Here is a 26,808-nt window from a genome sequence, read left to right as displayed (position 1 = left end):
CGGTCAAGCTCTATTCATCACAGCATCATACTACCAACCACACCATACAGCAACAAACCAAGCATCGTACTTCCAACCATAGTGTACAGTAACACACCAGAGCATCATACTTCCAACCATAGTGTACAGCAGGGCTACTCAACTTAAGATGGCTCAGGGGCCACTCAGCAAAATACCAAAAGTCCAAGGGGCCGCCATAAAAATGACGGTCCTATTTTGGATTTTTCAATTTTGTAACACACAAGAAAATGTACATTTTGACATCATATTCTTTTCACTGTACCAGTTTATTTTGTGTGTATGTCCAGTGGCATCAGTTCAGCAAAAGCTAAGGTATGGCAAGGTTAGGGTTGCCAACTCCCAGAGATTGAAATAAGGGACACCTATCCTGGGCGCGCGGCAAAGCCGCGCGGCCGGAAAAATGTGGGGGTCAAACCCCCCCAAAAACCCGAAATGCATAGAAAACTATGCATTATACCTGTAACAATTGACGCACCTGTATGTATGTCTGTCTGTTTGTTTTTGAAAAATGTTTTAGCAACCCATATATTTGAACGGAAATGTACATTTTTATCCTGTGCTTTTGACCATGAGGGGGCCGCCAAGACGCTGCGTTCGGGCCGCATGCGGCCCGCGGGCCGCGGGTTGAGTAGCGCTGGTGTACAGTAACACACCAGAGCATCATACTTCAAGTTCCAACCATAGTGTACAGTAACACACCAGAGCATCATACTTCCAACCATAGTGTACAGTACAAAACCAGAGCGTTGTACTAACAACCGCAGTGTACTGTACAAAACCAGAGCCAAATGTTGCAGTCGTTGCTTGTAGAGCCTTTAATCAAACAGCAATCACAAAACCTGGTTCAACTCAAGAACTGTCTCTGGAGGCTATTTCTTCATCTAACCATCTTGTTCGGATTATCATCTGCTGTACTGATACACACCGGCCAGTGTATGATAATTAACTCAAGGTCTTAATTTATACTGCATCACACGACGGTGTCACTCGAACGTAACAGATTTTCCTTTGAATACCTGTTATTTTCAGCAAGCGTCACCATCACAAAGACCCGAATTATACACTAAAAAATCACAGAGGCCTGAATGACCGGTGGAAACACCGGAAAGGAAAACGTTCGATCATTCATCGAAATTAACTGTTGTTGTTGTGTAAATACAGTACTGTATATCCCTAGAACCTGTGTGTGTTATCTGTGTTTGTTATGGGTTGGGTTCACTGGGTCAGAGCTGGGAGGTTATGTAAGCAGAGCAGAGATCCTTGCCTCACTGAACCCAGCGGAGAGGCACCGAGCTGGGGCTGGCAGGCAGGCGAGGTGAACAACCTTACACGCGCGCACACACACACACACACTTCTGGAAATTAGGCTTATATAACACAATTAAAACTGAAAATGGAGTTACCCATTCACTACTTTGAGAGAACTTAGCTGTCTGCATCTGACTGCACTTCTATGTACTGTGTGTGTGTGTGTGTGTGTGTGTGTGTGTGTGTGTGTGTGTGTGTGTGTGTGTGTGTGTGTGTGTGTGTGTGTGTGTGTGTGTGTGTGTGTGTGTGTGTGTGTGTATGTACCTGTTTGGGAGTGCATTCCTGCCTATATTAGTGCAGAGCTTAGTTATAATGAGCTACTTTAAGACAGTCTCTCACAAACCATGGTCTGCTTCCTCAAAACAACCTAAATTTATTAAATTAAATAAATATTTTGACTCCAGGATGGAAGACATCCAATTTAGTTGACAACGGTACCTGAAATCCATTGCATAATATAAACACAGATGATGGCATTTGGTAAAAGCTGGCTGTTATGCAAATACCAATAGTTAACCCTCCATAATCAGCTTTTATGTCCATAATAACTTTAATTTCAAACACATGCAGTATTATACGGTAGCTTTTAAATTATGTCAAATGTATTAAACATTTTGTAATGAAACTCTTCAAACAAGAAACAATGTATTTGGGTTAATGCTACAATACATTTTATTGCTGCGCTTTAATCTCTTAGCCGTCCACTTTCTCAGTGCTGCCCTCTGTCTGTCAGGGATGTTAGTGCATTGGTCCAGGCAGGGCTGAAAGGCAGACTGTCTGGCTGCCACCCAAATGGCTTTCTCCATGGATATAAACAGCCTGACTACAGGCCTGGGCCACACATAAACACCATTCTGACAAACACAGGTCTGGACCCGGTGCTAGGAGTGTGTGTGTGTGTGTGTGTGTGTGTGTGTGTGTGTGTGTGTGTGTGTGTGTGTGTGTGTGTGTGTGTGTGTGTGTGTGTGTGTGTGTGTGTGTGTGTGTGTGTGTGTGTGTGTGTGTGTGTGTGTGTGTGTGTGTGTGTGTGTGTGTGTGTGTGTGTGTGTGTGAGAGAGAGAGAGAAAGAGAGAGACGAGGCAGTGAAATAAATAAAACATAGGACCGTAGACAGCGTGGGTGGGATGCGTTTGCATACATCCCCATATTATACAGCAGGCCGCAGTCTTGTTTTTCACTTCTGTTATCTTGTTACCCCCACATTGCATCAGAACTATACACACCCACGCATACACACCCACGTCCCTGGAGGAATTAAAAATAACTCCTTGGGTTGGGTTGAGTTAACATCACCACCACCAGGAGCCTGGTTATCTCGGGGAAAGAAATCCCAGAAGAGTGTATGACTGATTACAAACCCCAGTAGGACACGGAAGAAGATGGGGCAACATGAGGGTGGAAAACTTTTTGAGTTGCTTTCTCTCTGTACCTGCGTAATGCAACACTGTGGTTTCACTGTACATGTACTCCACTGCATGGGTCTTCAACAGGGGGTCCGGGACCCCTGGGGGGGTCCTCATTGTTACTACAAGGAGGCCACCAAATAATTTTTTTATAGGACATTTTTATTTACACTAACCACTTGAACACTAGCATCACTATTCTGGGGGGTACATTCGCCGAAAATACGCGTCACACTGCAATGCATTGTGAGCTTGTAGACAGACTATTTCCTTTGAAGAGATTTGGTGTAGAGGGGAAATATTTCCGTTGAAGAGATTTGGTGTAGAGGGGAAAAATAGCAGACCAAGTACAGAGCCAAAGGTCACGTTCACTAAGTATTGAGGGTTTAAACGGTTAAATGTCTGAAAATGCACATGAATCTAACATATTAATAGAAAAGATCATGTGTAAACAAACAAACAATCAAAATCTATAAAATCTATGAAAAAGCTTAAAGGGATAGTTCACCCCAAAAAAACACTTTTTTTTAAGACTCTTTGTGTCTCCTACCGGAACCGCTACCGGTCATCAAATTATTGGCTTAGGAATGCGACAAAAACAAACACAATTTCCATGAATTCAAGTCTCAATGGGGTGACTAATCGATAGAAAAAAGTCATTTTGGGGGTGAACTATCCCTTAAATATGCAAGACTATAAGACAAGAACATGCAATTTTATACAATATGTTGTAGGGGGTCCCTGATTCATCTCTCTCTCAGCTAAGGGGACCTTGGCCTGAAAAACAAGTCCCCTGCTCCACTGTACATCTGTTGCTGGTACTTTTTGTGTTTGTGCTACCTTTATCTTCTTAATTTCTCTGTGTTTCAAAGGCTTTCATACAGCTGTCAGAATGAGCAATGGATGGAAGGGCTTGGGTTGGATGCGTAATGTTTGCCAGATAAGATAAGCAAATATCATAGCGGGCGTGAGTTTGTGTCTGAACTCTGAACGTTTGACCTCGAATATCTACCAGTAAAATAAACACCATCTATCGGGTTTTGGGTTACAATTGCGTACGGAGACCTTGCTGATCCCCACCGTAGCTTTCACGAGGGAATTCCAAAGATCCCAATAAGTCAAAATCAAACTATATAAAAAGGAAGGGAATTAAGGAGATAATGAACTTGAGATTTTGATAATACAAGTAGAGATCCTGTCAGTTGTGTTTTGGTAACAGCATGCGGTGGAGGGACCACCGGAGAGACGTGCATCACAAACTTAAAGGGGATTGAGCCTTTCAGGCGATATCAAAGGCCAGAGTCTCTTTGAAAAGATCAAACAGCCTGAAACGGATGTCCTCATAGGCTGGTGTCTAGCCTGGACAGTGTTGCTTGTGGACACACACATATATACACACTCTCTCTCTCTCTCTCTCTCTCTCTCTCTCACACACACACGTAGTTTGCACACACACTCATGAAAGATAAGCTGGACAGGCAAATCAACATCAGTGTCTCGCTGTTGTGAGAATTTGTATGCGCGCACGCAGACGTGCGCGCGCGCGCACACACACACACACACACACACACACACACACACACAGACGTGCGCACACACACACACACACACACACACACACACCCTCTAGGCTCACACCCTCTAGGCTCCTGCTGACATTCTCTCTCCTCTCTGCATATGGGTCAAAAGAGAGACCAAGGGGAAAAACACAGCACAAACAGCATGCACAGGAAAATATCATCCACACAGCATGAACTCAGACAGTACACACACACACACACACACACACACACGCACGACCGAGAGCGCTAGGTCTATAAATAAAATGGTCAAGCAGGGAGAGACAGAGGGCAAAGGCCCAGTGGAAAAGTGGTCAACTGTTAGCTTTGCAGCCTAGCTCTAAAATTTGCATTAGCAGCACTATTCACTGACACCCCTTCCCTAAACTAATCATCATCAGAAATGTGCCGGGCACACGTAACAAAACGTTAATCTTTTGCGTGACAGACCCCCTGTGATAAGTTGCCATAAATGAGCTTGGAATGCCAAGTACTAATAATAGAACAAATGAGGGGTTGGCTTAGCAGAAATGGCACAATCTTATCTGAAGTTAGCCAACAACTGGGGATAATCGGTTCTAACCATCTTCAAAGCATATGGGACATTGTATAATTAGCCTGTGTGAGCTACCCACAAAAACCTTTGTCAGTTTTAGGTAGCTCTAATTATGTGCTCCTGAATGCTCCCGATTAGATTAAAATGACATTCCATAATGGGAGTAGTCTCTCTAGAATAGCGATGTATAGCTGCCACTCCCCTACAGATCCCAAGTCTTTAGCCTACTTTACGGGGTGCACAGAGGTTAATAACGATAATGGCAAATTAATGTGTAACGGGGCATTTTGTCTTTCAGAGAGGGCTAAATCTGGTCACGAGGAACGTGCTGAGAGAAAGGCGAATGAGATATTCAACAAAGGACACGCAAACACATGAATGGGGATGGTTCAGAAGGTTGTTGGGAGAAAATGGTCCAAAAGCTTGTTTGGTACCAAAGAGTTGGACGGACGAGTTTCGTGGCAATCCGTCCAATCAGTTTTGAGATTATTTTAGACAATGTAGCCTGGGGGTGGAGGAGGACAGGTTATGGGGTCTCTCAAATAGTTTAAGGTTCAACCTCTGGGGAGCATGAATGCACTCGGCAACTTTCATGGCAATCTGCCCATTAAGTTAGAATTCGAGACATCTACTTTGCAAGTGGAGGCATCGGCCTAAGGTTGGCGCTGGAGATAAGGACGTGGGGTCACCAAAATCAGTAGGGTTCTTCATTTGGACGGCATGAAGGTGAAGAGCAGCTTAACCAGCCAATGCTCTGACCACATAATCATAATGTTCTTGGTTCATATCCCAGCTCGGGGTCAGCTGCCAGGTTCCTGTCATTCTGCCCCATCCTGTCTCTGTAAAAGCAACGCCAAGACAAAGAATCTTAAAATAAATACGAGTTACGAGGTCTTAACACATGACTGCAGTGATGAACAGGGCCGGTAGAACTCGTGGCTGTACCTGGATCTGTTCTCAGTGTCCTGGCAGTGGTTTTTATTGTCGTTGGCCAGCCATCAGAGCTTAGATCATAACTAACAAGCCTCCTTGCTAGACTCCAGACACAGAGACTGGATTCATCTGGTTACTGCACGTGCGCACACACGCGTACAGATTGTGTCGTGTGAATGCATTGACTTTGCATGTCTGTGTGTGTACGTGTGTGCGTGTGCGTGTCTGTGCCTGTGTGCCTGTGTGTGTGTGAGTGTGTGTGTGCGCCACTACTACCACCTTGCTTAGCCTTTTATTCAAATACCTACAGGGTAGTAAAACTCATGCCAAGCTGGTTGACGATTTTTCATCAGCTTTCAACACTATTCAACCACACCTGTTATGAACTCTCTAACTACTTTGGTGTTGACTCTAGTTTGGCTGGTTGGAGACTTGATGAGTGCATGACAGGTGAGCTCTCTTCACCTACAAGTTCACCCCAGGGGTGTGTTCTCTCACCACTCCTTTATATATATATTCTGTATGCAGATGGCTGTCAGGGCCAGTTTGAGAACCAATATATCCTGAAGTTTGCGGATGACTAAGTTATAGTCAGTCCCCTGAATGATAATGAAACAAGTCATGGACCTGTCATTGAGAATTTAGTTTAAGTGGTGGAAAAAAACAATTCCTTCAACTCAGTGTATCAAAGACAGGATAGTCAGGTTGTGAAGAGAGCAAACGATATCCTGTGTGACTGCACCCACTCTCTTTACATCAGGAGTTTCAATCCCTACCCTCTTCATCAGGAGTTTCAATCTTACCCTCTGGCACCCGCTTCCGATTGCCCTCAGGCAAGACAAGCAGACACAAACACTCATGCCTTGTGCTGTCCCACACCAAAAATAGCCGTTCTACAAGCTCACAAGGTGGGTTGTGAGCTTGACATCATTCATCCCCACAGCCATGACCCTCCTCAACGCAGAGAAAAGGAGGTAGGCTTCCCCATCATGATTAGGTAGGCGAGATGTTCATCCTGATTTCTGTTGATGTTTGTCATCATTGTATTCTTCTTATAGCTGTTCAGACTATTATGCTTATTCATTGATGCAGCCTTGCTGAGTCTTTGCTACTCTTACTAATGTGATATAATGTTTATTTGTTTTTATGCTGCAGTTTATGCTGCAAAACTAATTGGCCTTCGGAGGGAAATAAAGTTGGGATTGAAGATAAAGTGTGTGTGGTGTTTGGTAGAAGGGGTGACTGTAGTATGCTAAAGAGATAGTTGTAAAGTGGATGGCATGCTAGATAATTTCAGCCTTTAGGCAGATGTACAGGTCTCTACCTGTGTGCACGTTTGTAGAGGCCCAAACAAAAAACACCTAGCAACAGTCTTTAAATGTCCTTAAAAAGGATTTAAGATTATATCCAAAGGGTTCTGTGTGTGTGTGTGTGTGTGTGTGTGTGTGTGTGTGTGTGTGTGTGTGTGTGTGTGTGTGTGTGTGTGTGTGTGTGTGTGTGTGTGTCGGTGTGCGTGTCTGTGTGGCATGCCCGCTGTTGTGTGTTCACACTGTGTGGTACAGTACCTCTGAGGCAGAGGAAGGTGAGGAAGTCTTCCGTCTTGGGTTTGCGTCTAGACAGGTCCTGGATAGACGAGGACGAAGAGGAGGTGGTGGCGGCGAGGGGGGAGGAGGTCAGGGAGCAGGAGGTCAGGGAGGAGAGTGACTGACAGGCACGCACAGCGGGCAGGCTGCCGCCAACACCGTCCGGGTCGGGCACCTTGACTGGTGTGGTGCTGGGTGAGTTGGGCTGGGACTGGGCGAACTTCCTCTGGGCCTGGAGCCGCGGTCTGAAAGGAAGAAGAGAATATGAATATTTGTAATATTATGTTGCTGGGGTGAATCTGACATAACGACACACCACTTGAACCCTGGTGTCCCTATTCTGGAGCGAACATTCGTAGGAAATAGCACATAAGCACACAGCTGTTTTCGCCTAAAGGATTTGGTGTAGAGGGAGGGGGACTACATTACATTACAGTCATTTAGCAGACGCTTTTATCCAAAGCGACTTACAATAAGTGCATTCAACATGCATTCAACATAGAAATTACTAATCACCAGAAGCATTAAGTGCATTCTCTTCTAAAACAAGCAACCATGAGTATACCTAGCGCAGTAAAAGTGCAATATATCAGCTACCTACTTTCATAAACAGATGAGACAAAACAGGAAAATCAAATGAGCAAGAGCTAAAACAAATAAGTGTATTGAATAAACAAGATCCAATAAAACAATAAAACAAGAGTTTGTACAAGTAGTTAACAACAAGTTGTACCCCCCAGGGTTCCAGACTAGTACAGAACCCTGGGGGACTACGGTCAAGTTAAAACCAGGTCTGTAATGACGTGTTACACAACATGCTAAAATGTCACCTTAATCCCTTCAACCCTATTCTAGGGGGAACGTTCGGCAAACATAGCCGATATGCAAAAAAGGAAAAAAAGGGTACCAAGTACTGTATCAACTCAGGTCTGAATTACTAAGAATAAAGGGTTTAAGTGGTTAACACAAAGAAACGTATTGAACTGGAAGACAGTGATGTAAACAACATGCAACATTCTAGAGTCTCGTACACACACACTCTAGGGGATGTTGCAAGAATTGCCATTTGGGAAAAAGAACTAATCACTGTGTCTGTCTGTCTGTCTGTCTGTCTGTCTGTGTCTCTGTCTCTGTGTGTGTGTCTCTGTGTGTGTGTGTGTGTGTGTGTGTGTGTGTGTGTGTGTGTGTGTGTGTGTGTGTGTGTGTGTGTGTGTGTGTGTGTGTGTGTGTGTGCGTGTGTGCGATAATGGCCACACAGCCGTGTCCCTATGTAACACACAAATACACAGGTAATGCAACGAGTCGTGCTGAGCAATAGTTGAAAGGTAATTCAGTTGTCCATTAGACCTTGCCTGGACCAGCTTGCACCCGTCCAAACCCCATCCATCACCTTCTCACACACTGCCCCCTGGTACACGGATGGCCACCTCGAGTCCAAGGGCCGACGGTTGGAAAGGCTCGCCGGGAAGACCAGTCTCACCATTCATACTGACATACACATGCAGCTCTATAAAGACACCATCAACTCCACCCGCTCTTCCCATTCTGGAATCATTCAGTCTGGCAGTGGCAAACCCAGAGTACTCTTCTCCACCATCAACAAACTCCTCAAACCCATGGAAACACCATCTCACACTCCTTCATTTATGACCTCTCCTCAGTAGTTGTTGGTATGAAGTCCTCAACCTGCTCCCTGGACCCCCTCCCCACCAACCACCTCAAGGACTGCCTCCCCACTCTCCTCCCCGCTCATCACAAAAACTATTAACGCCGCCCTTTCCTTTGGATCTGTAACCCCCTCCCCCTAAAGCTCACCTCCATCACACCGATTCTCGAAAAACCTCGTCTTGACCCTGACTCCCCAAGAATTACCGGCCCATCTCAAACTTCCCATTTCTGTCAAATATCCTGGAACGTGTTTTCGCTACTAAAATCACTGCATACATGGAAACAAACGACCTCTATGGACAAATTTCAATCCGTCTTCCGCACCAAACACAGTAGAGAGACTGACCTCATCAAAGCTATCCTCTGACACCGGCTCACTCCACATTCTCATCCTCCTTGACCTCAGTGCTACTTTTGATACCATACCCAATGCCATACTCATCTCACGCCTCAAATCCACCCTTGGAATCACTGACACTGCCCTCTCCTGGTTCAAATCATACCTCTCTGACAAGACATCAATTCATCTCCATTAACAACTGCCAATCATTCACATCTCCTGTCACCCATGGTGTCCCCAAAGGCTCAGTACTTGGCCCTCTCCTCTTCATCCTGTACCTGCTCCCCCTCGGACAGATACTCCGCAGACATGGCCTCAGGACAAAGAAACGGACCTGGGGAGACGGGGCTTTCTCAGTTGCCCCCCCCCACCCTCTGGAACTCACTCCCAGCTCACATCAAAGCTGCTCCCACCCTCGCCACGTTTAAAACCACACTCAAAACCCACCTTTTCAGACAGGCATTCCCTACCTAATCCAAATCCCCCTTTTCTACCTTATTTTCATTTATTCATTTTTGGGTTCTTAGTTTTTAACAATTTTATCTTGTTTTTTCTGTTTTCTGTAAAGCGACTTTGAGTATTTAGAAAAGCGCTATATAAATTGTATCTATTATCATCATTATTAGATCAGTTGACTTCACACCGTCCAATTCCTTCTTCTCTATTTCTGTGTATCCTTCTTCGTCTGCCTTTTCTTTCTACATTTATTCCTACATTTTCACTCTCACTGCACCACTTTATTTTTCACACGTTTTGTAAAGACCTGTGACTCTCAAGACCTGTGACTGTCTCTCTCTCTCGCTCTCTCACTGAGAAAAAGGGATTTTAAAAGAACAGCGTGTCTGAGAAAGAATGATGGACAATTATTTCACACACATATACGTGTACACTCCCTCCCACATACAGTATACACTCTCTCACACACACACACACACACACACACACACACACACACCCCACCCCCCCCCACCCGCCCCCTGGAAATTCTGAACTGTCGGAGGCAGCAAGAGGCCTCAATCGATTAGTGCTGTGTGTGTGTGTGTGTGTGTGTGTGTGTGTGTGTGTGTGTGTGTGTGTGTGTGTGTGTGTTGTGTGTGTGTGTGTAAGCTCTCAGCTCTGCTATAAACGGGGAGGGATAGCAATCGTAGCAATGTGATATCCTGACATTATTTGCCAATTTGCCACGGAGCAGATTGAAGTGAGGGCAGATAGAATCGTGCCCGGCAAACACCCACAATGCATTTGGCGTGGCGGCTGAAAGGTGGGGAGCTCTCAGATTACACTTAAATCGGGAGAAGACCTCTGTGTCAAAACGTGTCAATTCCCTGCAGTGACACGGCTTTAAACTCAATAGGAGACAAAATGGAGAGGTGATTGCGTACACGCTGCAAAATGTACAGAACAACATCTGCTGTACAGACATATATACAAGGACAGAGATGATGAGTGTAATTAATGGACAGAGAGAGAGAGAGAGAGAACAAACAGTGAGAGATGGAAATAGTGAAGAGAGCGTTAAGGCTGATTTGAATCAAGTGAATCATGTCTTAATCAAAGGACTAAATATTAGACAACAGGACATTATTTTCTTTTTTTTCTTACTTTGTTTGCTATATTTTGTAATAGCTTTGTTTGTGTTGGTATTGGAGTAAAACAGAACCAATCCTCTCTTTGTTATTTTATTTGTGTTCTGAATGTATGTGAATATACAGTTAGCCCTAATTTACATGTTACTAAACTATTCCTAACCGGGCCTTTAAGGAAGTAGTGTGTGTGTGTGTGTGTGTGTGTGTGTGTGTGTGTGTGTGTGTGTGTGTGTGTGTGTGTGTGAGAAAGAGAATCATGTATTATACTGTATGTGTGCATTTCACAGTGCCTCGTGTGAATGCAACAGAATTAATTCATTGGTTCCAGGAGATGTAGCACTAGCAGTATCACTGCAGTGTATTAGGCAAAATCTGGGCTTTCAAAACCGCAGGACAATGGGACAGCGTTTATAATAAAAAAAATCTTTTTGTACTTTTTCCAGAGGGACCAGATTTTATCTACTTACATTTTTTAAGCACTTGTCTACTTTACAAAGCCTAGACTAGAGCATTGGTCTGAACACTGTGGACCCAGACAACGTTTCTCATAGTGAGGATTATTATCAACTACCGTATATATACACCATTATATTAATGTTGTGTATCGAGAGAATTCTTTGGCCGTATACTCAAGTGAACTTGATGCCCAAGGAATTCCAATGTGCTAAAGTAAATGAATGACTAGACGCTGTTAATGCTGTTTCACACTCTCTCTGGCTTTGTCAGCTTGAGCTTGTAGATCAGCTATTTTCTGTGTATAATACCAGCGCACAACAACAGTAAGTATAGGCTTTAGGATGAAAAAAAGAAGGTAAAATGGCATTTATAAAATTGCCGTCCTAAAACTGTGATCTCAAAACTATAGTAATACCAGCGCACGTGTGCGAGTGTTGCTGAAACACGAATACATGCATCAATCTTCATTTAAATTGTACTCTTCACAAGAAAGAGACTACAGAAATAAATAGTAGAGCATTACAATGAACAATAAAAGCAGCAGGCTGTTGTTGTTCATCAGGGAACACAACTCCCTCACTGACAACAGACTAAATGCCAATGACTAATTATCAACACAGAGAACAAAACTAGAATGGGGCTTTTCTTGCCAATTAGCTACTCAACAATAAGCACTGGGGATCTCTCACACACACACACACACACACACACACACACACACACACATCTTTTTTCAGACGTCAATGCAGTCTCAAATTAAATAGTAATAAACATGCATCTGTCAAGTTCTACCCAACCTGCATGTGGACATGCATACTGTATGTGAACAGAGGTGCACGTGAGCCATCATGAATACAAGTTGTTTAGCTGGCTAGTGAATGACAGACTACCGCCTGCTGTGAACAACTCCTAAAGCAGAGCAGCTGAGCTCTATATGAAAATCTGTTTTGAAAGTGAAACTCTGGTTAGTTCCACACAGGGCTGGTTTTAGATGAACAGGTTTCCACTGAACTGCTTGAAGAGATGGGAGCCAGACAGGAGGACAGGTTGAGAGGAAATTAGTTACCAATCACAACAGAAACAAGAAGACAAGATGGCTGACAGACAGACAGACAGACAGACAGACAGACAGACACAACAGAACAAGACGTTGGGCTAGGATGAGCCAGTTAAGTCAAGTGGGAAAACCATGAGGCACTTTTAAACATCCTGTCTAGACTGCCATCCTGATCTGCTGGTTTTACTGGGCTGGCCCCCGAGCTATCTGTTACCTATTAACCAACACAGGAACCCTACACAAAAACAGCCAAAGATACACAAAGGTCATCAGCATATTTGTTGGATGGATTAGCCAACTTGCAAGCTATGGCACCAGCCTCTCTTGTATGCATGTACTGTATATGTGTTGAAGATAGCATTTCTCACGTTTGATTATAACGGCAGAGATAGAGCCTAATACAAAAAGTCCACATGAGCAATCATTACGGAAGTCAAATAAAAATACAAAACACAATCAATCTAAACATATCTGGTTTCTTGAGGGAGTGAAATCCACTAAAGCTGAGCACAGAATGTGAAATTATTATCATTATTATTAACTGTGGGTGTCAGGAGGCTGGGGGAATTTAAATAATCATGGCACTGTTATCCTCTACATTCCTTCTCCATTCCAGTGAAAATATGGATCACACTGCATCGTTTTGTCAACATGTCAACACTGGACCACTTATCTTTATTGGGAACAGATGAGGCAACAACCCATCTGTTTGGTTTTTGTGTTGCTGCTTAGTCTGAGTGATGACCTGAAATTCTTAATTAACTCTCAAAACGGCTGGCTGGCTGACAACACCAAGATAACTTTCCAAGCAAGTTCAACATTAACACTTTATTCGTATGCTTAGTAAAACATTGTGTACTAAAATTAATGCATGTCTTTCATCCACTGTTTCATCCATTGTTTCCAACCGGCTGTCTAATATCACACAAGACATTTAGGTAGGCAGACACAGACAGACAGTGGGTAGACAAACAGAGACAGGCAGGCAGAGAAACAGAGACAGGGGGAGCAAGGAATACAGATGTGGGCGGAGAGAAAGAAATGGGACAAAATTGCAACTAGAAGGAAGATGAGAGAAATAAGACTTAAGTTGCTTTTCCACTGCATGGTAACACGCATGGTAATGTGGTGCTATTCTAAATACAATTCTTGAAATATTGAAGTGGGATGCAGGCTCTTTACCTGGCATGAAAAGCTACATCTGTCCCAACTACACCACTGTATGCGAAGAAAACACCACCCACCCACACACACACAAAACACAGCACTTGTTATTGATTATTAAAACTATCTGCAGATGGGAACTGGCCACAAATTATTTGAAAACACATTTTTACATTATATATTTTGATCATGAAAAACTTTTTCTGCCTGGACTTCTTCAGGTGTTCAATTGAGTGAATAGATCTCTAGAAGATGTAACAAGTTCACTCTCTTCAAGCCACTTTCCTTTTTATCAAGTGATGACATCAGCAGGGAGCGCAGAGTGTAGAGAAGCTGTTTGTGTGTGTGCAGACAAATGGGGCCTGATTTATCACGCTGTAAATTGTAGTCATTCGTGCAGGAAACGCTCCTAAATGCAGGCAGTGTTAATTATTTCACTGCAAATTAGACAGGAATGATTGCTGAAAAAAAATATCTTCCATGCATGTTTGATTTATTAGATAAGTTGTTGGCACAGCATGACGGTATCTTTCAATGTTTTACACCCATTAAATATTGATGCATCAAGTCCATTGTGTGCAAGCAAAAAGCACAATGCCAAACCGTGCAGGAATGGAAACAAATCGTCAAAGGACAGCGTGGAAAATCTGGAGACAAATTGCTAAATCAAACCCATATCATGAACCAGGAGACCTTGAGTCATATGGACATGTTAAGACTTATAACTATATACTCAAGCAGCTACTTTCTACATCTAGCTTTGCAGAAAGTTCTGCCCAAGAGGCAAGGACAGTAACAGGCTACTTTCTTGTATAGAAACAGGCAGAATGTGGCGTTTAACCTCCAACACCATGACCACCAAACAAGACAAGAGTCTTGCAAACAAGACAAGAGTCTTACAAACAAGACAAGAGTCTGTGATAGTGTTGGGGGTTCAAAAAGTTTCAGATTGGCTGCCAGATGAATGATTAAAATAAAACAAAACAAATTAAATAGTATGTCAAAGGTAGGGTAAGCGATTTCCTTTGGTTAACATAAGTGTTAAATAGCTCTATATTATGAAAGTATTCATTGCTATAGTGTTTGTTCAGTAACAGGAGTTTCCATGTCTCTCCAGCTCTTTGATAAACAGAAAATGCATTTTCATGTTGGGATACCAATTTCAGAACTCAGACAGGATACATATTAACCCATTAAGACCTGAGGCCGATTCAACAAATGCCTTCTAAAATCAGTGGTTCTCACACTTTCAAGATTTTTCAAAAATGTTCAAAAATAGCGGATATACAAGTGACGTGCTACGAGCTTGCACATCTGCTATTTTAAAAATGTAAAATGACAGATACTTTCCCGGTTTTAATGGATTATACACGTGAAATTGGAAGTGATGACACAAAGAAATGAGCAGACAATTTGAACTGGAACACTATAAAAACTAGAAAAAGTGCTCCTCGGAGCACAGGTCTCCGCCAGGTCAGGTACGTTATTGTGGCCTCCTGGTGGCGCTATAATAGGCCAATGTGAAAAGGGTGCCATTTATTCTTAGGTCTTTCACGGCAATCAGACACTGCATTCATGATTTGAGGCATTTTGTTCCAAAAATGTGTTTTGCTAAATTAGACCTGCTGGTGGCGCTATAACAGGCCAATGTGAAAAGGGTGGCATTTCTTCCTCGGCCTAGTGGGAATGTGCGTGTGAAAATTCACGGAAATCGCAAGCTGCGTGCATAGTTTGAGGCTTTTTGTTCAAAACGGACCAATCCTGCAAACTTTGGAAGCCAACCATAGGCAATGAGGATGGAATATGGGATATCGGACAGATTTGTGTTGATCACATGACTATAGAGATACTGTGTACCGATTTGCATGACGTTTGGATAAAATCTGTAGGAGTAATGTAAAAAAAAAAGGGTTTTGCACAAATCGGCCTCCTGGTGGCACTATAACAGGCCCATGTGAAAAGAATTGGGGCAGAGGTTCTGAATTGGCATCCAGGGAGTGTGTGTGCACAGTTTCGGAGCGACCGGGCCAACGGTGCCAGAGATTAGCTGCTAACACACTGACAGGACGGACGGACGGACGGAGGCGAAAACATACTCTCTCGCCAGGCCGAAACAATTAAGCTGATAAATGATTGACTGAAAGTTTGCCACCTACCTGAACATTTAGCTTCTGTTTATTAAAGAGCTGAAGAGACTCCTGTTACTGAACAAACACTCTATAGCAATGATTACTATCAGAATAGTGCTTCAACCTTTTAACAAGGGTTAGGGTTAAAAATGTGTTTTAACCAACAATATCACCTACCCTATCTTTAATACAATATAACTAATATGTCTGCAGTGGTTAGAGTTGGTTTCCCTTCTCTTCCATGGCTTTGAGACATTTAGGCCTTGGGTCGGGTAGGAAAACCTACTAGTTGCCAAGCAGTAATATCGGAAGCTCATAAGTGCAATATCTCCCTTGAACCTGAAGGGAATCCCTCTTAGATGTTTGGGTCTCACGTGCGTTCGAATCCGGGGTAGGACATAAAAGCTCTGCAAAACCTCTACTTGTAGTTAGATGTGGACCAGCACACCGAGGTGAAAGAGCTGTAAAATGACGTGTGAACATCTTAAATGATTCATGTCTGTGGAGAGACCTGATGTCAGACCATGCACTGTATCCCCGACAAAGAAATCGCCATGGCTTCACATAATTTACATCAGACCTCTGGCTATCATGTGCGGTGGTCAGTGTGTGTGTGGGTGAAGTCATCTGATATGGAATCAGTCAGGCTAATGGAATATGAGCTAACGCCGGTTTAATGTGGAACTTCAAAGCACTATTCAGCCCCTCCAGTCCCACCATTGCGTACAGTCGCGTTCAACAACTGACAGTGGCATGTTTCTGCATTGCATGAATTAAACTAGTCTGACTACGTCTACAACCACCAGATATTTGGTGCTACCAGGGTATGCTGGCAAGATGTTAGTGGGTTCATTTGACAGTGAAACTCTAGTATAGGAAGGCTGGGGAAATGCCAAGCGTACAAATGAAAGGCATAGCCGTTTCAAAGCTTTCCTCTCCGGGTCCCTTTCCTCTCCTCTGTCCTGACACAGCTTGTGGGGACAGAAGCTTATCTGCAGCCTGGCGTCAATCACCACGCTGCTTCAAAGACATTCCAACACCATAGACACTTCAACACCTCAGCACAGACAACCACAAGCCCAGAGAAGCTGAGTGATACAGTGTGGGAAGTGGGTGAGGAAGAGATAGATACAGAGAGAGAGACAAAGGCAGTAATAAAAGAAAGCAAAGCTAAGAATATGGACATGGACGGGGGTCAGCCACGCCACAGAGAAAAGCACAAATTAAAAGGCAACAATCCCACAGAGATAGAGGCGTATTCTCTTGTGATCCGGAACAGAACGAGTTCTCACTGTTCTCTCGTACGGCAAATTAAAGAGTAAAAAGATATTCAACTATCTTCAATTCCACTTGAGGGCAAATGTAAATGTAAATACAGAAACAAACAAGTGCACAACAAACATCTCATGGCGATAGAAAACCAGAGCTTTGTATTTCACATTATAATTAAAAACACAGACAGAGGGGATATATTTCAATGCGGAATTACTTTAGTACGGGATTTATCTGCCCAAATATCCAAACAGCCTGAAGCCTGATTTATACTTAGTTGCTCACCAGTGTTGCCTGCCAAAAATAGCCGATCTACAACCTCAAAACGGGTCGCAATGCAGTACATTGTGAGCTTGTAGATTGGCTATTTTCGGTCCGGGACAATGGCACGCAACCACACACAAACCAGTACTACAGTGAAGTTCAGTGTTCTGTATGCTTTGGTAAGAATTAAAAACTGGACTGCGATCTTGCATCAGTTCTCTATAAATATGACAAGCTGAGGTTAGATATTGCATTCCCTCCCCATTGTAAACCTTATTGTGTGAGTAATGATGCACTGATCAAGGGGTCTGTACCTAGAGGGCTGTATTAACTGGCTCCAGATGGTCAATGTGGTTCTGATAAAAGACTACCTAACTGCAGCTGGCTTTGCGTGTACGTGCACGTGTGAGCCGACTCACGAGCCGAGAGTGTGTTTGTGCGAGCGTTCCTTTGTGCTGTAAGCGATACGAATGCACGTTGCCATGCGTTTTGTAAACGTCTATGATGGGCTGTCTTGTCTTCATTTGTTTACTGTACCTGAATGTAAAAGCTCAGACTCTTAAACATACTGAAAGCATTCATCATATTCACATTAAACATAACAATGTGCGCAAGTTTGCGTGTGTATGCATACAAATACGCTGAAGCTTAGCCTAAACGTAGCGTATGACAGATGCAACTGCTAACTCCCCAGCTGACTACTAACTGCCTGGTTCTCTTTGTTGGAACAGCCGACTGTGTTTGCAGGTCAGAGACTGGGCCTGCTAAATTACACTTTTACAATTTAGGCATTTAGCTGACACTTTTATCCAGGGTGACTTAAAAGTTCAAGATCAGAGTAAATGGCATGAAACTTAGTCAACAAACAACATGGTAAAAGGTCATGCAAGTAGACTCCAAAGAAGTTAATTTAGTACTTCAAAGAAAGCATCAAACTTAGCATCTGTCTAAACAACATTCTTAGCATTTGTGGTCAAGATTTTTTTTTTAAATAACATAATGTGAACAAGTAACCAACATATTTCTGCGTAATATAACTATCATATAGCAAGTGACAATAAAGGATACAAGGAAATAGGAGTGCTAGGGGGTGACATACATCAGTATGCATTACAATATGAACACAAAGAGTAAGACAAGCTGTAGGCCTGTGAGTACGTATGAGTGAGAGAAATGCATTCTCCACACAGACAGAGCATAATGGCCGAGGGTGTGGCAGAGTAAACAGTGGTGTGTTCACTTTACTCCGATATGTTTATAGCTTTCCTGTCTGGACAGTTTGTGCACTAAACTGACCCTCTGACCCTGTGGACTGCAGACAGACATGACCAAATGTAGGCCATCTCGCACCTACACACGCGCAAAATATCATTAGTCAAAGAGCCAAGTTCACTGACTGAACAAATAAGCACAATTCGTCTTACATTCATTTTGCTAGGCAGTAGTACACAGTAAACTCCTCAGTGTTAATTTGCCCATTTGTAACTCAAGAGACTGTACAATAGGTAACCATGTATGGGTCCATTTGGTTACATTTGTACACTTTACGAGGTAAATGAACACTTGAGGATTTTCCTGTGTACACAGAGCAATCAGTCATGACAGTGGTTATAGGTTACTACACCACTTTATTTATTAATAAGCATCTGGACTGCTTTAAATAAGAGCAAAACAGTATAGGAAGTGTGTATGTGTGTCCCAATACTGCTGTAAGAGCTATATGCTTTACGCAGTCACAATACTACTGATATTCATTTGAGATAAGAGAAATGCCAGGCTGTGTGTGTGTGTGTGTGTGTGTGTGTGTGTGTGTGTGTGTGTGTGTGTGTGTGTGTGTGTGTGTGTGTGTGTGTGTGTGTGTGTGTGTGTATTTAAATATACCCTTGGATTCTCCGTTGCCTTTTGGAATCAAACCACTAGTGGGGCGATGGTCTGATAGGCACATATAGAAAGAAAGACATCTTGACAATAGATCAAGCAACGCTGCGTCTCTCTGAATATATGAATGTAATATTAGGTCAGTTGGAAGTCGCCTATTGTCCGCTTTGTCACCTTAAAAATGCTAATATGCCAAGATGGTGCCACATTTAAATCGAGCTCTGTGAGCCTTAAGTACCGCCACGATAAAAACACAAATCTTCTTTTGCGGCGCCAGAGATCATACGCAACATATGGTTATGAGAGCAGGGCACAAAGCCAATAGCTGGGACAAACAGAATTAAGGGTCCGCTCATCTGAAATAACGTAAACATTATTCGCCCGCTGACCTTGACTCGTGATTGATTCTTGCCCGTCTCTCGTTTCCCTCTGCCTGAACCAGGAAGAAAAAAGATGAAACACTCCACTTAAACGTTATGCTCTGTTAGCAGTCAAGGTCCAGCGTTCGGAGCCATTTAATGCTCCCCACGCCCACCATGAACTCTGACCCTGTGACCTCTGCCCCTGACGTCCATCTTAAATCACCCCCAGGGCTGGCTGACCACAGCCAGGCTGGGTCAATAAACATCAAGAGCGCATGCAGGGGCTGTTAGCGCTTAGCAATCAGTGTAATTAAGCTAGGGTCAGGCGGACAGACCGACGTTAGCTTATAAGCTCCTATGGTAGACAAAACAAACAGTTCTTTTTCCAAAAGAGGGGTTCCGTGTCAGCATACTTTTGCGCAGGTATCTGAACAAGTAACTAGAGATTTGAAAGATTGTTGCTGAGTAACATGAAATGCATAAAATATGTGTCTGCAACAACCACTGTGCATGTTGGCACACCTGGGAAGCCTCACACACAGAACAGAACACAGACTAATCTCTCTCTCTCTCTCTCCTGTGTGTTTTCCTTCCCCAGGTTCAGATGAATAGTCTGAGCTGCACAAGAGCTCACGCTCTGCACCGGAGTGTTTTCCAACACCCCGCTAGTACACAGCCAACTCTTAAACCTAATTCATACTCCGTAGAACCGCGGTGTCGCTTGCCAAAAAGAGCAGATCTACAAGCTCCTGTAATTACGCATTGCAGTAAAAGTTAGCTTCACACAGTATGTGTGTGTATGAGTATGTGATCCCGAAACGCAGAACACGTATTCAGGCCCTCACCCCTGGCCGTATATGTCCCCCATCTCCCCCATCCATGTAGAGAGCTTTAGGTGTATACACACCCAAGACACACGCACACACACACTAAATGTGCGTAACTGTCCCCGAGCGTGTATTGCATTCTGCTTGCCATTCCAGCAGAGCGGAAGGTTTCCATAAGGCTGCTGTGAGACTTCAAACAATCAGAACAGTTTAGAGAGGATTTGGAGACACTTAAAGATGATACCAGAGACACAATGAGACAAGAGAAGGACACAGAGAGGAGAGAGAGAAGACAAAGAGAAAGAGAGAAAGAGAGAGAGAGAGAGAGAGCGAGTTGAGTGAATAGAATTTGATCAGTCATTTTCACAATGCAGAGATCAGACAGCTGTAAACTATTGTACCCTAGACTGAGACAAACACAAAACCAATGCAACTGGGGTGCATCAGGGACATTATGTGCTGAACATGATTGATGATTTGTTTTTATTAAAGTGTTCAGCTCATGGGGTCCAGAGCCTAAGGGCTGTCACGATTACCAATTTAAGTTGACGATTAATTGTCGCACAAATGATTGCGATTAACAATTTAATTGTGTTTTTGGCATTGAACATTGGAACACATGAATACAATTTCTGTTAGGTTTTTAGGCTTCATAATCACAAATTGCACAGGGCAGATATGACAAATAACTTAAATATACAAAAAAAGTAATAATTGCAATGATCTCTAATAATTGCAATGATCTCTAACAATTGCGATTAGGCGATTATGTAACAATTGTGACAGGCCTAGTCCTATCAGTCACATCTCAGTTCACAACATCTGATCAAGGGTTAGGGTGATATATGATCAATACATTATCTTCCTTCACCAACATGCAATTCTAAGTCAAAGCCCATACAAATGATCATCTATAAATATAAACAAAAAACAATCTATTCATTTACAACAAGCAGGTTATTTACACCAGGCCCATTACAGGAATTCTACTCTATTTGATCTATTCTGTATGTATTATTTTAAAAAAAATATGAAAACAAAAGTAGTATTCATTTTGCTCACAAAAACAATTACATTTAATTCACAATTAGGAGGAAGTGAGGGATGTTCGACATGTGTTGTGCTCTGTTAACAGTAGATAAATGGTGGTGTTGTGCATATACTGTGTGTGTGTGTGTGTGTGTGTGTGTGTGTGTGTGTGTGTGTGTGTGTGTGTGTGTGTGTGTGTGTGTACATGTATGTGAATCATTAAGGCTAACAGCAGAGCTTGGTCTTGACATGCTGTTCCTTATACTGTAGTCCACTTCACAACCCTGTTTACAGCAAATCAATACGCACATAATAGCTCACTATTAACTGGCTGTGTGTGTGTGTGTGTGTGTGTGTGTGTGTGTGTGTGTGTGTGTGTGTGTGTGTGTGTGTGTGTGTGTGTGTGTGTGTGTGTGTGTGTGTGTGTGTGTGTGTGTGTGTGTGTGTGTGTGTGTGTGTGTGTGTGTGTGTGTGTGTGTAATCATATATGGCCATGGCGATTATGCATTGCTGACAAGCATTGGTTACGCTAGCTGTGTGTGCGTGCATGTGTGTGCACATGCATGCGGGCGTGTCTGTGCATGTGCGTTCACACACTTGGCATTCACCAAGTCAAAACAAAACAAGCGGCAGCAGCTGAGTGTGTGCGACTGTGTGTCTTGGCTGAGACAACAGAGAGAATACATTCAAAGAGTACCGTATGAGGTTCAATACAGAGAGAGAGAGAGAGAGAGAGAGACAGAGTAAAGAATAGTGATAGAGGGAGATAGATAAAGAAATAAAACGTAAAAAAAAGAGTGAGAGAGACATGAGTGAGAGAAGGAAAGACAAGAGCGAGATAATGCATATGGAACAAGTCTGCATAAAGATCCAAACACAACTCATCCATCATGGCTTCTATAGGTTTGTGTGTGAATGTGTATGTGTGCGTATACACACACACACACACACACACACACACACACACACACACACACACACCGTTTTCCTTTTTTTCAAACTTAAGTTCAAGTGATGTCGGAGCCAAACTCCCCTGGGCCTCACAATGGAAAACCCTTGTAAACTCTAATCAGATAAAGCTAATCACTACTAGCCTGTTTCCTCAACTCTCACTTCTACGCTCTATTGACCCTCCCCCAGTGTATCACATCCTCTTTATTTTAAGCCAGGGAGAAACTACTTAATCGTGACAGATGAAACATTTTCTACCTCGAGCCAAACTGGAGTCTTATTCCCACTGTAAGCCAACATTGAAGTGGAGCACTTGTACATTCTATATGGTGATTTTAATGATCAGAGACTGTATGTGAAAACAACATCAGGAGCCGTGTTTGCCATCCTTGCACAGCTGTCTAGTTGGCTGAAACTGACTCCAGAATGGTAATAGAAGCTAACAACAAGCTGCAATTGAATGTTACGCCGGGAGGGAAATCGGTTGCTGGAATTTAAACCTAGTAGCGATTGTGAACCGTTTCTACTGTCAAATAAAAGGAAGATTCTATTGTCATATACACTACAAAATAACAGTAGATTCTACTGTCAAATGCAACAAGGTAGATTCTACTGTCATATACAACATCAAGGTAGATTCCACTCTAAAATACAATAATAATGTAGATTCTACTGTCAAATACAACAATAAGGTACATTCTACTGTCAAATACATCATCAAGGTAGAACATACATTTCAAAACAGACTTAATGGAATAGATTTCTGACTTTATGAGAGAAAAAAACTAAAAAGATAATTAGGTGACAAACACTGAGGTCAACGTGGCGCTCTCTCAGTGTGTGTGTGTGTGTGTGTGTGTGTGTCTCTCCATCTGTGCCCGTATGTGTGCCTGCGAGTATGTGTGTGTGTGTGTGTGTGTGTGTGTGTGTGTGTGAGGAGGCTATAGAGTCCCATTTGGAGCGTTAGAAGGTAGATAGTGCCAGTAGAGCGGAATAAAATGACTTGGCATGTGTGCGTGTGTGTTTGTGCGCATGTGCGTGGTGCCAGTCTATGTGCTCTCTCTGAGGCATGGGAAGACAGACAGTGCTGATCTCACAGACTTCTAAAGAAGGACTCTTCCTGCCAAAAATCACTCACACCTGTCCTCATGTCTCTCTTCTCATCTTCCGCCTCGTCTCGCTTTTATATCCATATGCTTTTCTCTCCATCCTGTCCTCTCCATCCTCTGTTTCCTTCTACTCTCTCCCTCCATCTCCTCTCCTCTCTCTGTGTTCCCTCTCTACTTCTCCTCACATTAAATTGAGAGCAGTCATTAGCCTATTTCTGCGTCCACTTCTTGTTTGGCATCGTCTCGCTTGGCCCGTCGAACAACAGTGCACGGCACTCATGCCAGGGCATGCACGTGCGCACACACACACACACACAAGTTCTGGCTCAGTTCGCATTTCATTATCAACAGATAGAGCCTTTCTTCATATAGCCACGCAGTGTGTGGGTGTGGGTGTGGGTGTGTGTGTGTGTGTGTGTGTACCCGTCAACAGACACACTAACACTGACCATGAGAGAAAAAGAATGTCCTTATCAAACTTTATTAATTACTTTAAACCCTATTCTATGCTTTGTTGTGCGATGGTGTCACGCAAATAAGGCAAAAATAGCACATCTATAAACTCACAACACATTGCAAAGCGTTGGGAGCTTGTAGATTTGCTTATTTTTTTTCTGCCTATGACATGCCCAAAATAGAAATTCATCTAAATTATGCTTAATTTATACTTATTTGTACGCCAGAAATAGCAAATAGATCTACTAGTTCAAGGCGACACATTGTGAACATCATTATGATTCATTATTTTCACCACACACCGGTGCAGCCATGTTCAGAACGGGTTTCAAAACTAAATTGATGGTCTGTAATGAGCAGCTTCAGACTAGAGGATCAAATGACAGCTAGAAGACTTAGGCAGGTGTTCTTTAATAAGAAAAAATTAACACACACACATAGGCACAAACACACAGTGAATGGAGCCTGTATGGGTGGTTCTATACAGGCAGACATCTGCTGCTGTCCGAGACCCCCAAACCACACCCCCACCTTACACGGATGCTTTGATGTGTGTGTGTGTGTGTGGGTGTGCATGTTCGTGTGTGCAATGTGTGACAGAGTCTAGCAGAACAAAACACAACACAGATACACACAAACACACAAAAACACCTGCCACCTGGGCAGATTGTGCCTGGCACAAATAAGTAAAGAAAAAAGAGAAAAAAACGACGCGTGGGAAAACTTAGGCTGAGTGTAACTCTACTTAACCCATTAAAACCGTGAACGCAGTATTATTTTATATTTTATATTTTATACTGGCTACTGTACTTTACTTTAAACTCGTGCCACGCTATGAGCTTGTAGATCTGCTATTTTTGAAAAATCGTGAAAATGTGTGCAAATCTTTGAATATATATTTTTTTAAAGCGAACATTTTGAACTCAAATCTTTGCTTTTCGGGGTCCCTGGAACAAAATATTTTTAGATGGGGGAGGGGGGGGTCCACGGCCTAAATACATGTCATTGTGGGTGGTCCTTGACATGAAAAAGTTTGAGAACCACTGATTATAGCAACATAAGTTTTTAGGAAAAAGAATTTAGGATTTAGAAGACATTTGTAGAATCCCCAGAAGCAAAGACTTGAGTTACAAATGTTTGCCTTAAAAAAAAATATATAATTGAAAGATTTGCACAAATTTTCACGGTTTTTCGAAAATAGCAGATCTACAAGCTCATAGCGCTATGAGCTTGTATATCTGCGATTTTTTTGAATAGCCAGAGAAATCTAAAAATGACACAGAGATGCGTTCCCGGTCTTAATAGGTTAACAACACTTACCACCCACACACGCAATGCCGCAGACAGCACATGCATTATGCAAAGACAAGGCAGAGTCCATGTATGCAACACTACAACACTACGACCACGTCCATCTGCTATAAACTCTACACACAGCAGGACTCTCATGACGATGGTCATATTTTCCAGCTTGCAATTTCAAATCTTGGAACATTCAAAATGCATTAACGTCGTCGTTCTTTCCAAAACAATCATCTTATTATATTCTGTCTTCCGACTTCTAAGTGCATTTGCAGGAAGAGGCGGCAACGTTTTAGGCAATTCCGGCTGAAAATTAGAACCTCTTTCGGCGGTCCACAAATCCCTCTCCATAATTCATCGAATGCATTAATCCCGTCATAAAATTACGCTGGAAACAAATTAAAGGGCTTATTGTCGGGCGCGTCAACTTTCATTTTTTTAATTATTCATTTGAAAATGCATTGCAACATTCCTTCAATTTGCTAATTATGCCTGAGTGAAATGCCATTTAGGTGTAAAGATGAGGCGGTGTTGATGCTGTCATTGTGTATTACAGTATATAGCTCCTCTCCAAACTCATTATTACAAAGACTTCTGATGATGGAGGGAGAGAGACAGAGATGTTTTTTGTTTGTTTGTTTTTGTAACCCTTTTTTCACCCGGTGCCAATTTTCTAAGTGATCCTGGGCGCTACACTCCCCCCACAGCCTAGGGAGCCCAGGGCCGAGCTCATACCTCCTCGAGCTCGTTCCTTCCGGTTGGACGTAGCGCGTGGAAGGAACACGTTATTCCAACCAGTTCCCTTCCCCTCCATCGTGCACCCCGGCTGTCATAGGGGAGGCGGTATAGTGACCAGGATTACTACATGTTTTTGTGAAGGTATTAACTACCCTAGGAGACACGGGGAGAGCATGCAAACTCCACACAGAGTAGGCCCTTTCGCCAACCCCACCTAGGGTATGGGCGCTGATGACGCGGAGGAGAAGACACGCCCCCCAGTACAGAGAGAGATGTTATTCACATGAACCCTGGCGGTCCTGTTCTGGGGCAATTTTTTTTTATTGATTGAATACTTTATTAACAAGTTTGTTAACAGTACAGGTAGTACAGTCAAAGGTTATGCTAAAATCATAACACAACAAGCTTGTTTCCATTGTGGTCCATTGTACTCAATTCATCAGCATCAGCATCTAATTCAGTGACAATATTATACAAGCTCACAATGCGTCGTGTTGTACAGTGAGCTTGTAAATTGGCTTTTTTTTTTGCCGAATAATTTTGATGTGGAGGGGTTAAAGGAAGGTACCAAGTAGTAGACCCCTGAAGGACACCGGTCAACTAAATATATACTGTATACTGTAGGTTTTAAGTGGTTAAGATAGAGACAAAGACAGCATGCAATGGAATGACATTGATGTGGAACATATTCATGTCACTAGTGCAGTAGGCCTACACATTGTCAGTGTGTACAATGTACTATGATGTCAGTATCCGTTATCAGAATACTTAGAGCAGTACCGGTTAGCAGAGTACTTTAAGTATGTACTTACTGTAGTGCAGTAGCCATTATCAGTAGTACTTAATTTTTTACCTTC

General features: G+C 42.9%; 1 protein-coding gene across 2 annotated transcripts in view; it reads right to left on the bottom strand.

Annotated features, from left to right (window-relative positions):
- jarid2b (jumonji and AT-rich interaction domain containing 2b) overlaps window positions 1-26,808 on the bottom strand; it is a 141,755-nt gene that overhangs the window by 40,214 nt on the left and 74,733 nt on the right. For both annotated transcript variants that reach the window (XR_013934070.1, XM_080442469.1), the window contains exon 4: window positions 7,346-7,608. Coding sequence is in view for 1 of the 2 variants with exons in the window: in XM_080442469.1 (XP_080298595.1) it covers window positions 7,346-7,608 (263 nt within the window). In the remaining variant the exon portion in view is untranslated. The remainder of the gene's footprint in view (window positions 1-7,345; window positions 7,609-26,808) is intronic.

The sequence above is a fragment of the Gymnoscopelus braueri genome, assembly GCF_963280865.1.
Source record: "Gymnoscopelus braueri genome assembly, chromosome: 11".
Taxonomy (NCBI): Eukaryota; Metazoa; Chordata; class Actinopteri; order Myctophiformes; family Myctophidae; genus Gymnoscopelus; species Gymnoscopelus braueri.
Note: the sequence above shows the minus strand (reverse complement) of the source record. Positions and strands in the feature narration are given on the sequence as shown.